We start from the raw sequence: 16917 nt of genomic DNA on the forward strand, positions 1-16917 counted from the left end.
TTTCTCTCTCCCCTCCCTCTCTCTTTTCTTCTCCTTTTCCTCTCTCTGTCTTTTGCTTGGCAACATATTCCCCATACCTTCACGGAGTTCTATCATTTTGCTTGTGCCAATTGTCAAATAAAAGTTTATGCTTGCATCCGAACCTTGCTGGTTCGACTTTGTTCTCACGAATCAAAACCAAAAAATAATTTAATGTGACTCCAAACCATAACAGCCTGTCTTTCCTCAGAGGTGCACAGTGAAGGAATGTAAGCTACTGGTCATAATTGCACTAAGGAAAACATGTCATGAGAGCAGCTAAGCCCTGGAAGAGGTAGCAAGAGAGGGAGTAATCTCCTCCTTTGGCAACATTAAAAATTCAGCTGGACAAAACCCTGAGCAACATGTCCTGACTTTGGTCTTAGCCCTGCTTTGAAGAGGGGGGCTAGACTTAACACCTCCAGAGGTCTCTCCTAACCCAAGTTCTCTGTGTTACTCTATGACAGTGAGGATCAAATTGCCCAGGTGACCTTGTTGTGTGGCCATATAGTGCAGATCCATTGCTGTGGAGGCCCTCAGGTGGAGCTACCAATAATGAAAGCACAGTCCAAAAAATGTTAAGAGGGGATACTGCAGGGAGACTTTGGTGATGACAGCAGCATAGATGAGCTTGTAGAAATCTGCATTACTTGAATCTGTAATGAATGGGATGAGCAAAGGAAGAGCCAGCACAGATCTGCAGATGACCTGTTGGTCGTGGCAGATGTGTCACTGAGCAAAAGGAGGTGCTGTTTGTGGCCAGGAATCACCCAGCGCTTGGGCTGTTTTCCGTGCTTGAAAACCTCTGCAGACTAGAGCTCTTATCTCAGTATCAGCCAGCTAGCAAAGGCAAGTGAGCAGCATTTTCCTCACTCATGGAAATCAGCTCATTTCCTTGACAGCTGACAGTTATCCACAGGAATTTGGCTTTAACCATTTTCAATAACAAACCAGGAAGACTGAGGATCTCTGTCGAAGAAAGCTTTAAGCTTACAAACTATTAAACACTTGGCATAAGTTTATAATAGCCTGGCATAAGATCACAGCATGAAAACCAAAATTACCCATATTAGAAGACTGAATGTTCTGACCACAGCTATGAGGAACAGATATTTATAGGAGAACTGTAAGAAAGTGTGAAAAGGAGAGTCATCTAATGATTTCTGCCCTAAGCACAACAGGAAATACAGCCACAATCACATGGTAAGGAATTTCCATGGCAACTGATAACATTTTCCATTAAGATGGAATTAATTCCAGGCTATAACCTGCCTAAGGACACTGAATGTTTAAGGGTGCAGCTCATGCAATACATAGAAAAAGGAAATGGCAGAGCTGGGGGTATGATGGGAGTGGGAAGGAGTGAAGCAGGACTCTGTGTAAGAAAACCCTGTCCCAGCACGTCGTGCCACGATCAGGAAGTGCTCCCTGCCCTCCATTCCCACCGGATCTCCTTACGTGGGTTTCCCTGCACAGGCCTGGGCAAACAATGCAGGTGGGAGAAATCCGCATCACTTCTCTGTCCCTGGTCCCATAACTGCGTCATGGGTCTCTCTTAGCTTAGGAACAAGAAGTATTAATTAACTGCCTTACCAGACACACTGCCTCCATGATTGCCAGGGCCCTGCTCAGACCGTCCCAGGGCTTCCCTCCACCCTGGCCGTGGCCCAGGATCCTCCTCCAACCCAAAGCAGGGCTGTCAACCCCTGTCCCAGTTGCACGTTGTCACTTTCCAGTTTCCCCCAGTCTGGCCTGGCCTGGCCATGAGCTGGGACAAGTGAGACCCACCAGCAGGTCAACATCCTAGCCTGGCCTCAGCTTGGACCTGTTTCCAAAGCCCTGCCTGGCCATCCCTGGAGATGCTTCTCAGCTGTAGATTGATTTGCTGAACTAATCCTGTCTTATCACCAGGAACCTGCTTGACAATCTGCAGGCATGGTTGAATCTTCTGAGGATCTCCAGGCCTGCACTGCTCCCTGGATGGAGGCAGTGGGATAGGTTTTGGTGTCAGCACACTCAGTTCCTGGGCTGGCCCCTGCTGCACCCTGGCACAAGTGTCTGCAGTGCCATGGTACCCAAGTTCTGCTGCATGTCAGGAAGCTACACCCCAACCTGTCACATCCTCCTCTACCCTAATAGATTCTGTGGTTGCAGTCTACAGATTAGGTGGCAGTGGGGTAGTCCAAAATGTTGAACAGGACCAACAGAAGTCCTCCTGTCAGCATTATTTAGAGAAGTGTTACCGCTTGGTATCTGGATCTGTTGGTTTCCCACAGCTGGGAATCAGTGGTGAGGCCTTATATTTGTGTCTTCAGCTCCTTCATGAATAGGTCTGTCAGTCCAGCTGGCCCCAGGTCTTGGGGAAAGTGAGAGAGGAGCTGCCCTCACCAGCAGTTTGTATTGATCAGCATCTAGAAAGGTTGTACTGCCTTCCATCTAGGTGGGATGTATTCATCATCTCCCAGTCCACAGGTGTTAGTGGTGGTTGGTTCATCAGCTAGGCTGTCCCCAATTACTTCCCCAGCTATCTAGACAGGTTATGACTCTGGTTATGAAGCAGATGTGAGGTGCCAGCATCACCTCTCAGATGAGGATGTTGTACCTGGAGCAGCAGTTCCCAGCACTTAGGAAGTGCTCAGTTTTCCTGAGTGGGGTGGATGGTGGCAGGCTACACCAGTTTCCATGGGGTGGGAAGGAGTCAGTGATGGTTCTTTAGCCCAGCCCAGATCCCCCTTCTTTCAGTGACTCTGAAAGTGTCAGAGCTCCAGCAGCCTCCACCAAGAGCTTGTTTTGCTGCTTTTAATCTAGGTGAAATTAGGAGAGGAGTCACATAGTCATGACTAACACAAATTATTCTTACATTTATGAGGAGTGGCTTCAAGTGTATCACTCTACTGAGTCAATATAGGTTTCCCCTTCCTTTCTTCCCCAAAACAACTTCACTTATTTATGAAGTGAGCAGATACTGTGCTTTCTTTCCCTCTGTGTCAGCTCCAGTGTGACCACGATGCTGTGTGATGGGACACTCCTCTCATGTCAGAAAAATCTGTCGTGGTTATTAAAGATTCTCAGGCAGATATGAAGAAACAGACTGAGAAGAAAGAATGTGTATTCCCTGTTCCAGAACTAGAGGAAAACAAAGGCCTCTAGTTTTCAGAATGCTTCTTTGCAGTCAAGGGCTTCTAGAGATGCATGTACCAATAAATAGCAAGCCTGATATCTTGGATATAGGGCTAGAGGGAAATCCAGCTCAGTATATATATATATTTCAGAGGACACAGCATGAGAAAGATCTGAGCTTTCCTGGCATCTAAGACACCCTGATCAAGCCACTGTAACTGAAGTCAATATGAAAACTTCTCACCATTTCATGAGTATCATGGGTTTTTTCCATCCACTCTCCCTTCAGAAGTATTGAGGCAAAAAAAAATCCACCTGTATTATCTCCATGTCTGCTGTGCAGACTAGGAAATGCTGTGCTTGTACATGCAGAGGGATTTATCTTGTCTCACAGGGCTGGGAGTCTGAGAAAGAGCCATAGGTGCCATTATTTGTACAGAAACTTTAAACCTGAGGAAGCAACACACCTTCAACACCCCGTAGCTTTGAAAGAAGTGAAAGGAAACGTGACACATCCTGTTTCTGCAAACACTTTTCCAGTAACTCTAAAGAAAATCTTTAAACTTTTAAGGGTTTGCAAAGCTACTTACCTTCATTCATAGTTTTCCTGTTTTCCTCTGGGGTCAAACAGATTTCTGTGTGAAAGGACAACCTGCACTTGACAGAGTGAAGCCATCTGCCACTTCTTGATTAAACCACTTCTGCAAAACCAATACCTGACTCTCTGCCTTTTCCTGTATTCAATAAAAATACAAAGACTTGAGGAGCAGAATAGGTGGCACATCTAAATGCTTCTTTAATGGCTGATTTGCTTCAGTGTTTTCTCATTATTAAAGTAGGACATCTGATGAAATAACACAGAAATTTTCCACAAAGCAAATGATAATGCTTGAAAATCTAAAGTCAAGCAAATTAATCTTGAGTGGTAAGAATGGCCATGGTACAATTAAGCTCAGATGCTGTCTGATATCTGTGCCAAAGACAAAATCTTTGTTCAAAGACTTTGCTCTCTTACAAATTCTTGTCTCTGGCATCCTCTTATTGAAGCTAATGGGAATAAGCTCTGACACTTCCATAAGTAAGGCCCCAATGCATGGGAATCATCTGTCTGGTGTAAGCAAAGGCTACATTACCATAGCTGGTATGAATTAATAGAATCATAAATTCATTTAGGTTAGAAAGTACCCTTAAGATCATCAAATTCAACTGGTAAGCCAGCACTGCCAAGCCCACCACTAAACCATGTCCCTCAGCACTGTATCTACATGTCTTTCAAACACCCCTAAGGATGGTGACTCCACCACTGCCCTCACCATCCTGTTCCAATGCTTATCAACCCTTTCAGTGCAGATTTTTTTCTTAATATGCAATCTAAATCCCACCCTGGTGCAATCTGAGGCCATTACCTCTTGTTCTATCACTTGTAACTCTGGAGAACAGAGCAATACCCACCTTGCTACAATCTCCTTTCAGGTAGTTGATAGAAAGCAGTTGTCAAGCACTAGAACAAGCTGCCCAGGGAAGTGATGGAGTTACCATCCCTGGGCATGGTGGGTATTTAAAAGATGTGTTAAATGTGGCACTCACCTGGTGACATAGTTCAGTGGTGTTAAATTGACAGTGTTAGATTAATGTTCAGTAAGACAAGAGGGCATGGTCTTAAGCTCTGTTAGGGGAGGTTTAGGTTGGATATTAGGAAGAAATTCTTTACAGAGGGGGGGTGATCAGGCATTGGAATGGGCTGCCCAGGGAAGTAGTGGATTCTCCATCCCTGGAGATATTTAAAAAGAGACTGGATGTGGCAATCAGTGCCATGGGCTGGGAACCACAGTGGCCGTGGATCAAGGGTTGGACTTGATGATCTCATAGATCCTTTCCAACCCAGCTGATTCTGTGATTCTGTGAATGGTTGCACTCAATGATAATAAGAATCTTTTCCAACCAAAATGATGCTATATGATTCTATTAATATTGTGGCACAACCATTTTAAACTCACTTAATTGGTCACCCTGTGGTGTTGCAATGTCCTCTTTTGACTATATGGTATAGGAAATGTTGGCAGAAGAACATACCCAGTCCTGGCACACACACCAGGTTTGACTCCATGCCTAAGGTTTTGTTTTAAGCTGTTGTGGCCATGTAGGGCTGGATGGCCCTGCCCTGTGCTGCAAGCAGACAAGTAAAACCCAAGAGAGCAGCCCAGCTGCATTTCCCCAAGGCTGCCCCTGAACACAGGGCAAGAAGGGACTTTGGGGGCCATTGGGGCTTTCCCTGAAGTGCAGTTCTGGGAGTTAGCAAGAGGCAGAGGAGGAAAATAATGTTTTTCCAAGACAGATCCCTTGTGGACCCTTTGCAGGCTATCCTCACCTGTCCCCAGAGCCTCTTGAGCAAGAGATGGCCACCTGCCAGCTCCTCACATCCTGACCCACTTTTCCTGAGAACTCATCAAGGCAGAGTTTCACAGACAAGAGGAAATCCCTAAACAGCATGCAGCCAAGAGTGGAAAGTCGGTTTTGGTTTTTTGTTGGTTGTTTTTTGTTGGATTTTTTTTCAAGGTTGAGTTTTGTTTGTTTTATATTTTTTCTCTCTTTGCTTTTCCCAATTATCTGTGAATGCATTTGTCAGCTCAGCGTCCCTGTCAGTGCTGAATCCCAGTGGAGACTGGAGCTGGGAGGGCTCTTCCTGCTTGGGGGGAGGCTTCAGGATTTTACCAGGCATTCCCCTTCACTCTTTGTCCCTTGTCCCTGTCCCACTGGAGGCCATGTGCAGTGGCAAGCTCCAGACAGGTCTGCTGGTGGCAGGTTACTTCATCTACCTGCTGGTGGGTGCCGCCGTGTTCCAGGCGCTGGAGCGGGCAGCTGAGAAGCAGGAGAAGATGGCAGCTGCCCAGATGAAGGAAGCTTTTCTGCAGAACTTCACCCACCTGACAGTGGCAGAGATGGAGCAGTTTATGAAGGTAAGTGCCAGCCCTGCAGAAACCCCTTCTCCCCACTGTTTCCTCCTGTTTCCTTCTCAGCCTTGCCACACCGATAACTTTCCCGGTCTTCCTACTGTTGTGGTCACTCGGGTGATTTTAGCAAACCCCAAATGTACTCTCCAGTTTGAGCAGGCAGGTGACATTGATGGTAAATACAACCTGTGTAGCTTGACAACTCTTTGGGTGTTTCCTATGAACAGATCCATCCCAGGATGTCACAATTCTTTGGGGTCTTGCCTCCTGGTGATTTGGCTTCTAATGTGGCTGAGTTCATCTACAATGAATGGCATGGCAGGAAAAAATGAGGCTGTCTGAAATGGATGGGTGTGTTTGCCACTCACAGAAGTGTCACAGCACAAAGGAACAATATGGCAAGGTCTGAAACAATCTCTTGGGGATAAAAAAAAAGAAAAATCCTGTATCATGACAAGGAAGATGGCATAGTCAGGATTTACTCTGTCAAGATGCTGCAGAAGTGAAACAGGTAGCCTGGCCAAGGGAAAGGTTTATGGCCATGGCACAAGAAGCTGAGAAAGCACAATTGTCTCTTCTTCTTCAGTATTCCCTAGCTCTGTCTGCTACGGTGCAGAAGAAAACAGGGAGGGCAAACAAACAGCCTTGCTGTAAACATTTCCGCATGGGAAACTAATGGACCTCTTAATGGTCCAGTGTCCAGATAAGGAAAGGAAGGGAAGAACTGATATTTCTAACAACAACCAGCAATCCAGCCTCCAGCTCACGTATGCAAGCACCCTCTTCACCTTGGATTGTTTTTTTGTGGATAGGAGAGGGAAAAAAAATAATTTTCAAGACAATGAAATCTTTGTGCATGGGTAGTGGAATGATTTCTGTTAGCCTTGATCTTCTGGGACACCAGCAAAAAATATAGTGAGGGAGGAAGAAGGGGGGGGGGGTTTGCAGATTTTTCTGGTGCAGTTTATTCCAGTTTTCATCTTGCCTCTGGCAGGGCTCAGTCCTGGATTTTGTCTAGGCTGTTTCTGTAGAAACCAGCCTGCCTTCCAGATGTCTGGTCTAGTGTTCTCTGTTTGCTAAAGACAGGGTCAGTGGGATACACTTTGGGGGGGTTATGTATTTTTTTAATGTAAAAAAAAATAATAACAGCACTCAGAGTTAAAACCAAGCAAGAAGGGAAGAGTCTGAAAATAGGTAACAGAATTGATAATGGGGTTGGAGGGACTTGGGAGAAACATCAAACCTGCTGAGGCAGAGCAGTCTCAACAACCCAAACCATCTCTTATAATTCAGATGTTTAGATGTTCATATCAAAGGCCACATTAATATGTGCATGTGTGTTCCCACATGCAGTTTGGAGAACAGTGTCTACATCAGGCTGAATTCTGGTTGTGGTTGCACCAAGAGTAATGCTTTGCAAATCAATAGACTTTCTCTGAGTTTTAATCAGAGAATCATAGAATGGGTTGGGTTGGAAGGGACCTTAAAAATCATCCAGTTCCAACCCTCCTGCCATGGTCAGGGACACCTCCCACCAGCCCAGGTTGCTCCAAGCCCCATCCAACCTGGGCTGAGACACTGCCAGGGATGGGGCAGCCACAGCTTCTCTGGGAAACCTGGCACAGGGGCTCAGCACCCTGACAGGAAAGAATTTTTTTGTCATATCTAACCTAAATCTCCCCTCTTTCAGTTTGAAACTGTTACCACTCATCCCATTGTTATCTGTGACACTAATCAGAATACAATAAATACAGTTTTAAATAAAATTCTCTGCATGTCACATGTACCCTGCTAGAGCTCACTGGTGCCCTCCTGGGATGACTCAGCCACTGCTCAGTGCACCTGCACACAGGTTGGGGATCAGATCTTAGATGCACCACTGCCATCTCAAGGGCAAACTCAAAACCAGCAACCAAGCACCCCATGGCTTCAGCCTTGCTCTGCTACCTCCTCATCATCTATGGGATCATTTTATCCCAAGTCCTTAGCCCAAAATAATCAACGTCCTTGGTCATGCTAAAAGAAACAACTAAAAGTTCTCCTAATACCCACTAGAGCAGTCAGCATAAACAGGGCAAAAGACTAACACTCAAAAACATGCACACCTTGACCCCTAAATTTAGGGAGCAACCAGCTGGTGGTTCTGAGTGTTAATCAAGAATGCTTGTCAGAGTATTGCTGGGGACAGGTGAGTGGTATTCACAGAAAAGGAGCAGTAATTGGCTAAATCTGTAGTATTCTTGCAACAAGTCCTTGAGAAAAGCAGCTATGTTGATATCAAACTTTACTTTCCCTCCCAGAACCTGACTGAAGCCATTCAGAATGGAGTATACCCTGTTGGAAATGAATCACAGATTGAAGACAGCAACTGGGATTTCAGTGACTCCTTCTTCTTTGCAGGCACAGTTGTCTCCACAATAGGTAGGCCTGATGCTCTCCATGTATGTTGGTGTGTGTGTGATGCTTATTATGTCTGGTTATTAGGACCAGAATGGGTCAGACTTTTGAGGATGAAAACTCCATCCCTTGATTGCCATGGATGCTAAACATCAATGGCTTTGGTCCTGAGACCTCAGCACTGCACAGCTCTTTGTGCATTATTTTGGCTTGTGAAATACCAGTCACCTTTCATATTATTTCCCACTTGTTTCTTCTTTTCAAGCCATCTGTTAAACTGTTCAATCTGCTGCCAGCTGTAGGTGGGAGATAAACTTTCCTGGTCTTTATTCTATGGTCAAATAGGGTTTAAATCAGAGGGTGCTGCAAAGCATAAAAGTGGTAGAAAAGAATTGAGCTCTGATGGGGCATGGACACTGTCTCAACAACCTCTGCTGGGCTGCTAGAGCTCATATTGAATTAGTTACATGCCAGGAGGTAAAAAAATGAAGAGAGCAAGGCAGATGCTGAGACTTTTATGCTGCTGCTTCAAGCTCCACTGAACTTTTCAAGGGCTGCCTGTCCTTGCTGCTTTTCCCTTTCCCTCAAACATCCATCCCAGAAAGCACAGGCCTGAGGAATTTAAGCATTAAGTCCCCACTGTTGGCTCCTGCTTCACACTTTCATGTAGTGAAAGTAAAAGCTGTGTTTTTGCAGAGTGAAGCTGAGGCTTCTTCACTCCTGCAATACTATAGGCACAGCATGGCCACTGATCTCTGAGTGTGACATGTCACAAGGACCCTCACAGGTCACAGTCTTTTCTACTTGAGTTCCCACTGGAGTTCCAGCCTGTCCAATACAGCATCTGCCAGCCCAGGCACGTCACCATTGCTGTTATTAAAATGTTCCCTGGCACAGCAGAGGATGATTAGCAGTACAGAAAGCAGCAAAAGCCAAAAGCAGCCACTAGTAAGCACGAGTCTCTAATACACAGTAAGGCAAGCAAGCCCCATGGCAAGCACAGGAGCCTGATAATTAATGGCTGAACAGCAGTAACAGCTGTAAATTCAATCTAGCAGAAGCCAATAAAATCTGTTGTTATTGCAAACACTTTGAGCCCCACGTTGGGTGCCAAAAAAAAGGATTGTCATGGTTTAATCCCAGCTGGCAACCAAGCCCCACACAGCAGCTCTTTTGCTTTCCCACAGTGGGGTGGGGGGAGCATTGGAAGGGTAGAAGTGAGAAAATTAGGGGGTTGAGATAAAACCAGTTTAATAAGTAAAGCAAAAACCCCACATGCAAGCAAAACCAGGAGTTCATGCACTTCTTCCCATCAGCAAGGAGCTGTTCAGCCATCTCCAGGAAAGCAGAACTCCAACACACATGAAAATTTCTTGGGAAGGCAAACACCATCCCTCTGAAAGTCCTCCCTTCCTTCTTCTGCCCCAGCTTTATATGATGAGGATGATGCCATATGGTATGGAATATCCCTTCGGTCAGCCGTGGGCAGCTGTCCCAGCTGTGACCCCTCACAACTTCTTGTGCACCCCCAGCCTACTCAGTAGTGAGTGGTGGGAGAAGCAGAAAGGACCTGGACTGTGTGTAATCACTGCTCAGCAGTAACAAAAACATCTCTAGTTATCCACACTGTTTCCATCACGGATCCAAACCATAGCCCCACATTAACTACCTTGCAGAAAATTAACTCTATCCCAGCCAAAATTAGCACAGCAGAAAAGCTGTCCCAGGAAAAGTGGGATTTTGCCTTTTCCTATGCACTTTCACTGTAGAGGTTTATTGTAAATGCACATCACATACTTTCACTTATAGCTACCAGATTTTTTCATGAAAATGGAGTATTTCTGCAACAGGAAGCACAAGACAACCCAAGCATTTGAGGGACTAGTATCCAATAAACCACTCAATTGCTATGTTTGTCTTTTCCCTGAAAGAAAACATTGCATTTTCTGAGTAATGGATGACTTGAAATGAACTGTGCTTGGGAAAGTGCCTTTTCTCAGGGTCACTGGTAGAGTGAGGACATCCACAAAACACAGACCTCCTGCACTCAGGGATGTACCTCACAGAATCTGAGAGGAACAAAGTCTCAAGCCCTTTAAAGGACATGTTTGCAGTTCTACAGCCGTTCTTCCACTACTTGGACAAACCCTCTTCTAGTAGGACTGTAAGACAAATATCTCCCTGGCATGAATAAATAAGCCACCAGTAAGGTCTGGACTCATTAGCACTGTCTATTCCAGTGCACCCTGCACTGCCTCCAGGACTGGAGCCAGGATCTGGACCTACCAACCTACTGGCATTTAGCCAGAGAGGTCACTGACACACGGGCAGATCAAGAAGAAGCTAGAGATGGCTATATGTAATTCTGACATGGTAAACAGCCTGGGACTACAGCCTTGATGTCTTCCAGACTTCTGTTTTCTGTCTTTCCATGTATTTATCAAACTGGGACAAAGCATGTTTTCCATAACTGCTTTTAGATTGTGCTTTCATTCCCACTCTGGATGGGTTGGGAGCACCCAGTGCTTTCTGCATCCCCCCAGACACGAAGGGTGAATCACTTCATCTGCTTAATGCCTTTTTCAGGGGGAAAAAAAAGGCATGTGGACACATCTTTTGGGGTCAAAGGCAGGCCAGGTCAGGGTAGGTGTGAATATGACAGTGGGCTGCTCCAGTTTTCTGGAATGTCTCCTCTGATCCATCTTTTTTCCTAGGCTATGGTACGCTACGTCCTAAAACTGCTGGGGGCCAGATCTTCTGTGTCTTTTTTGCTCTGTTTGGGATCCCTCTGAATATTGTTTTTCTGCACCGTGTTGGTAAGATGCTCTCACTGCTCTGCAAAAAGCTGGGGAAGTTCCTGTATGAGAAAGGAATGAGAAAGGTAACTGGTTTTACTTACTCAGGCACAGTTAAATGCTCATTTCTAGTCTGTTTTTTTTTCTTTCAAGTTATATGCTGGCATTATCCTCTATTATGTTTCTTCTCATGCTGTGTGAGACATTGTGCTAGCAGAGAGAAAAAGACATTCTTCACTTGCAGAGCAAAGCAGGCAAGGCAACTATAGAGGAGACAGAGAAGGGGATGTATTTTGTCTACCCATCCAACTGGCAGATATCCAGCCCCCTTCAGCAATCAGTGGAGAGAGTGGGTATCTCATCCCACTTCTCTAGACTCTTATCCCAGGAGCTAACACTCTAGGGAAGTTCCTGTCTCCCTTTATAATCAGCGAAGAGAGTGATGAGAAATCATCTTATCTTTAGGCAGCAAAAGCAGGTGAGCTGTATAAAGTGTTTCAGTGGATACTGACTCAGTGCCTGGTGTCTCCCCCCTCCTCATTCATTATGCAGCCCTTTAATCCCTCTCCTCACTTGACCTTGACAGAAAGGAGACATCAAGCTGATGTTTTCCATTTTGAGCCCAGTTGCTGAAAGGTGAGGAGGCACCTGTAAAGGGCTTAGAGATAGAATGTGTCTTGCCTGGTTATGCCCTAAGTTATTTGCAGCTCCTTTCCTTCTCCCACCACCACTGAGGAAGTGGGGAAAGCTTTTCTGTGCCTCCTGTAGCTGGCTTCCAGGAGAAGGTATGAATGCTTCAGAAAAACCTTGCTCACATTTCTACATTTCTGCCCCTGTCTGGTGAACTTAAAGAGAACATAAGAATTGATCAGATAGAGACTCAAGCACATGTACAATGTGCAAAGGCAGAAAAATTATCCAACAGTTGCCATTCAATCTGGAGTTATGAAGTTCTATACATAAATAAATGTGTGCTAGGCTGATAAATCTGGATATAAACAAGCCTTTTCCTTCATTCAAGGCTTATTTATGAGTTCTTGGAAGTAGGATGGTTCAAAAGTCATTGTCCAAGCATTTCTGCATCAGGAGCTTATTAGCTAAATGTCTTCTTGTAGCCACTGGGTAGGAGTCAAGTTGTGGCACTGCTGCAATGAGAAATAAAGTCAACAATCTTAGAGATAGTATTGTTAGAAATGGTGTAGACATTTTTTTAAAGTCTCCTTCCACAGACAAATCTGAATGCTCTTTAGGTGCCACACCTAAATGCCTAAAAACTACAAGTGAAGTCTGGTGAAAAGTGGAAATACTGGACTCCAGTAAAAGTCATTGGGTAGGAATTCCTCCTATACTCATGGTCATTGGAGGTTAACACACTCAGATAAAAGATTACAGAGCTACTGTGGACATCCAGCACCTATAATCCTTGGTTTCCCCCTGCTTTGGAGCAAGGCTAGGGAACTTTTAGGGGAAGAGAACTCAATATAAATCCTTCACTCCCTGTGGTCCCAGTAGGTATTCAGGCAGCCATGCATTTTGAACAGCCACCATTAGATGTGGCCTGTTAGTGTGTCAGATGATGATTATAATTAACTTGGTTTCTTTCTTTTACAGAAGAGGATCAAATCTCTGACCCTTTTGTTCTTCCTGGTAACTGGGATCCTGGTTTTTCTATGCTTGCCATCACTCTTCTTCCAGATGACAGAGGGCTGGTCCTACAGTGAAGGAATTTACTTTGCATTTATCACCCTCAGCACCATTGGCTTTGGGGATTATGTGATAGGTAAGAAGGTGAAAGGTAAGAAAGTTTTCCAGGTTTATGACTGTAATTACCATGGGGTGACTGCACAGGCCACCAGTACACTGTAGAGACAAATCTTCTAAGTCTTCAACTATTTTCACCTTCTACAGTTCTGGGGGAAATACACATTTCTCTTGGACTGCATGTGCTGAAAAAAACCCAAAATTGTCTAAATTTACTTATGTGGTGGTTTAGGGTGCAAAGAAGCCAAATATTCTGGGGAGGGAAGGGGAAGTATAGGGGGAGAATTCAAGGAGCCTACGAATTTGCACAAACCAAAAGGGAATAGTTTGTGACAGTCACATAAAATAAGGTGTGGATCCCTGTTTTAGCCATCTAAGGATCATGTTTCAAAGTGTAGAGTAAAAAAATAAGTGGTCATGTTTCAGTGGACATGATTTTACACAACTGACTGAGAGGTGGAAATCCCAGTCATGGGAATATGGGGAAACTTACTCTGTGAGCAGGGGGTCTTAAACATATATATCATTGTGAAAGTGGCCTTCATTAGTCTGTGGTGCATCACTGGAGGTTCTCTGTCTTCACAAGCCAGAGCTTAGGCTTTTCCCTAAGAGAAATTGTTGGAGCTACACTCCAGTATGATCCTGTGAGATGCTGAGCACCTTGGACCTGAGGGACATGGAATACAGGAAGGTGGAAGGTAGCTGGTGCCATGCAGGAGAAAAAGTGGATGTCAGTCACCCTGATGGAATACAGACAGCCCTGAGGAGAAGGACTGGGTGGTGGTGATGGACCAGAAGCTCAGCATGAGCAGTCAGTGTGTGCTTGCAGCCCAGAAAGCCAACCAGGTCCTGGGCTGCATCAAAAGCAGCACAGACAGCAATCAAGGGAGGGGATTCTCCCCCTCTGCTCTGCTGTTGTGAGACCTCACCTGGATCACTGTGTCCAGTTCTGGAGTCCCCAGCATCAGAAGGACACAGAGCTCCTGGAACATGTCCAGAGCAGAGCCACTAAAATGCTCAGAGGGCTGAAGCACTTCCCTGTGAAGCCAGACTGAGGGATTGGGGTTGTTCAGCCTGGAGAAGAGGGGGCTCCAATGTGACCTTATAGCAACCTTCCAATAGCTGAACGGAGCCTACAGGAAAGCTGGGGGAGGGCTTTTTACATGGGTGTGTAGTGAGAGGAGAAGGGGAAATGAAGAGGTGAGATTTAGGTCAGACATTATGAAGAAATTATTTAATTTGAGGGTGTTGAGTCCCTGTGCCAGGTTGCCCAGAGAAGCTGTGGCTGCCCAATCCCTGGCAGTGTCTCAGCCCAGGTTGGATGGGGCTTGGAGCAACCAAGGGGGACTGGATGGTCTGTAGGGTCCCTTTCTACCCCACACCATTGTATGATTCTATGATAAGGGTGACAACCAAAGCTGAAATGTGTATACCCTGCAGTATTTATCTCAAGTTGCCTTAAATAAGGGTAATATAAAGATGATAAGTTTAATGCCTCACACCTTCACAATGAAACAAGCAGAATCAATGACTGTTCTGAGTATTATGTGTTTAGAACTGATTACAGATGACAAATGGATTTGCATAGGCCAAGTGGAACAGAACAGCTTTGACTTTATTTGCATTTTGGTAATTCCAAACTGGCTGGTAGCTGTTGTACTTCAAGCATGAGATAAAGCCCAGTTTGGGTAAGGAGACATCCTAGGAAGATGCCAGTCTGGACTTAGCTGTTTGTAACACATGTACACACAGGTGATTCTTCTAGGGTGAAACTCCCCTTGGGCTGTAAATGCAATTTATGCCCTGCTGAAGTCCAGTTTTGACTTCAAGTTATTACTAGTTGCTTTGCTAACCCCACATCTGTACATAAGAGCAGAGCAGAAGATGTTTTGCAGCATGGCTGGTGTCCCCTCTGCCAACTCAACCCTGCTCCTGCATGAGGAAGTACAAAAATCCTGCACACTGATCTATGCAGTAAAGAGCACTTGAAAAGAGTTTCCAGAACCCTGGTTCTTTCTGGGCAGCTTCACAATGAGAGATGATCCACCAGGTTTGTGGTGATCTCCCCATCCACACAGCTTACTGTGTGGAATTACCCTTGATGGTGACTTACAGCACTCAATAAACAATATCACCAGGTTTTCCTGAAGGTGCCAGGGTCATATCAGCTGCATCATGGTGAGAATATTGTGTGGGACTCAGTCCATACACTAGGATCAAATGTTCTCCATATGCTGGGGGTGGGTTGCTGATGTCTGAAAAAAAAAAATGACATGACCCATGCAGAAACGTGGGTGTGCTGTGCTGGCTGATGCCAGGAAGTTTGGAGTGAGTGCAGCAAGCTTCAGACCACTGTTTACCAACACAGAAAGTTCTTCTGGGCATGTGTCAGTGAATTCTCATCAGTTTTTTAATGTCAGATTCCCTGAAGCCATTCAAAAGCAAAGCAGGAATGGCAACAACTCTCTTTGTATGACCAAGGGTACCTCTAGCATTCAGCAAATACTTATTAGGTTATAATTACACCTTATGGAAATACACAGAATTACAATAACCTAGTAACAGGCATGTGGTTTTACTGTGCTCTGCTTTGTGTGCTTTGGGAGTCAGGGAATATTTTCAAGTTAATAGAATACAGTTTTACACTGCTTCCCACACCACTGCATTTATCTGCAGGTGCAGAAGTTGCAATGGGATTAATATGGCATAAGAGGAAAAAAATGCCCTTCTCTTCTGCTAATTCACCTCAAACCCACTATATCTTTTTGACAGGTCAGCATCTTTGTGATAGCATCTCTCACTTTATTGCAACAACAAGAGACTTGCCCAGCCTTAAGCTAATGCTGGGGAGATGAGAGACTCCACTACAACCAAAAGTCATCTTAAAGCACCCAATATAAAATTGATGAATCCATTGGACACAGGCAAAGCAGTTTTAACTTCCTAATTTCTTTCTTTCTCTCCCCTTATTGTAGGTAAACAGCCTGGAAGGAATTACTTTTCCTACTACCGAATGCTGGTTGCCATTTGGATTCTTTTTGGCCTGGCCTGGATTGCTCTCCTGTTTAATTTATTGACAACAGTACTAGAAGATACTGAAAAAATAATTGTAAAGGATCTCCACCAAATTGGAAAGGTGAATAAGGACAATGAAACAAGCCAGCAAAGAAGATGCTGGCCTGCTCAGTTTATTCTGGATGAAGAACTGCTACCATCAGGTGATGGAGGGGATGCTCAGAAAATGGAGTCGTCAGCACCAGATTCTGAACACACAAAAAATGAAAAACATGTCTTGTCTCATAACAAAACTACTGCCACAACACAAGAGAATTCTTCACTGGAGAGTTGCTAGTGAATTATAATAAAGAAATTCCCATGGAAATAAAATTTATCCTACGTTTTGCTGAGACATGACCTTTCAGAATTCAAGACTTCCAGTTACCCAAAGCTCAGACATTAATGGTAAGAAGTTTGCTCCTCAATTTGCAGCTAGATTGTGCTAACAACCTGAGAAGTCTGCTTGTTTTGCAAGGCATTTCTAAGGTGCTGCCACAAAAATGCAGAGGAGGAGCATGGTAAAGCTTGCTGGTTTTATTTGGATTTTGCTGCTTGCAAAAAAAATCGTATCTCTTCCAGAAACTGACATGCACGAGCTTTGCTGAGGCATTGCATAGCACCTTTGGAAGGAATAAGGGTATGTAACTTCATAGATGCCTGACTTGAGCCATCCTATTGGATAAACTAATATGATCTGAAAGACATGTTTATAGGACAAGACCTGGGCTCAGTTCAGAGACACTAGAAGCATCTAATGGACAGGGTTAGAAAAATATGAGTATATTAGAAATTAGTCATTCTACCTCTTCCTGGTTTAT

The 16917-nt window shown here is 44.7% G+C and overlaps 1 protein-coding gene across 1 annotated transcript; it reads left to right on the plus strand.

Annotated features, from left to right (window-relative positions):
• Positions 1 to 5775: 5775 nt before the first annotated feature.
• On the plus strand, positions 5776 to 16440 carry LOC103535070 (potassium channel subfamily K member 16). Its single transcript, XM_030452340.1, has 5 exons — positions 5776 to 6095; positions 8390 to 8510; positions 11201 to 11367; positions 12893 to 13076; positions 16018 to 16440. Exons 1-5 carry the CDS (start codon positions 5901 to 5903, stop codon positions 16392 to 16394), a joined length of 1044 nt encoding a protein of 347 aa, XP_030308200.1. The 5' UTR covers positions 5776 to 5900; the 3' UTR covers positions 16395 to 16440.
• The last annotated feature ends 477 nt before the right edge of the window (positions 16441 to 16917 follow it).

Source organism: Calypte anna, chromosome 5A (assembly GCF_003957555.1).
Source record: "Calypte anna isolate BGI_N300 chromosome 5A, bCalAnn1_v1.p, whole genome shotgun sequence".
Lineage (NCBI taxonomy): Eukaryota > Metazoa > Chordata > Aves > Apodiformes > Trochilidae > Calypte > Calypte anna.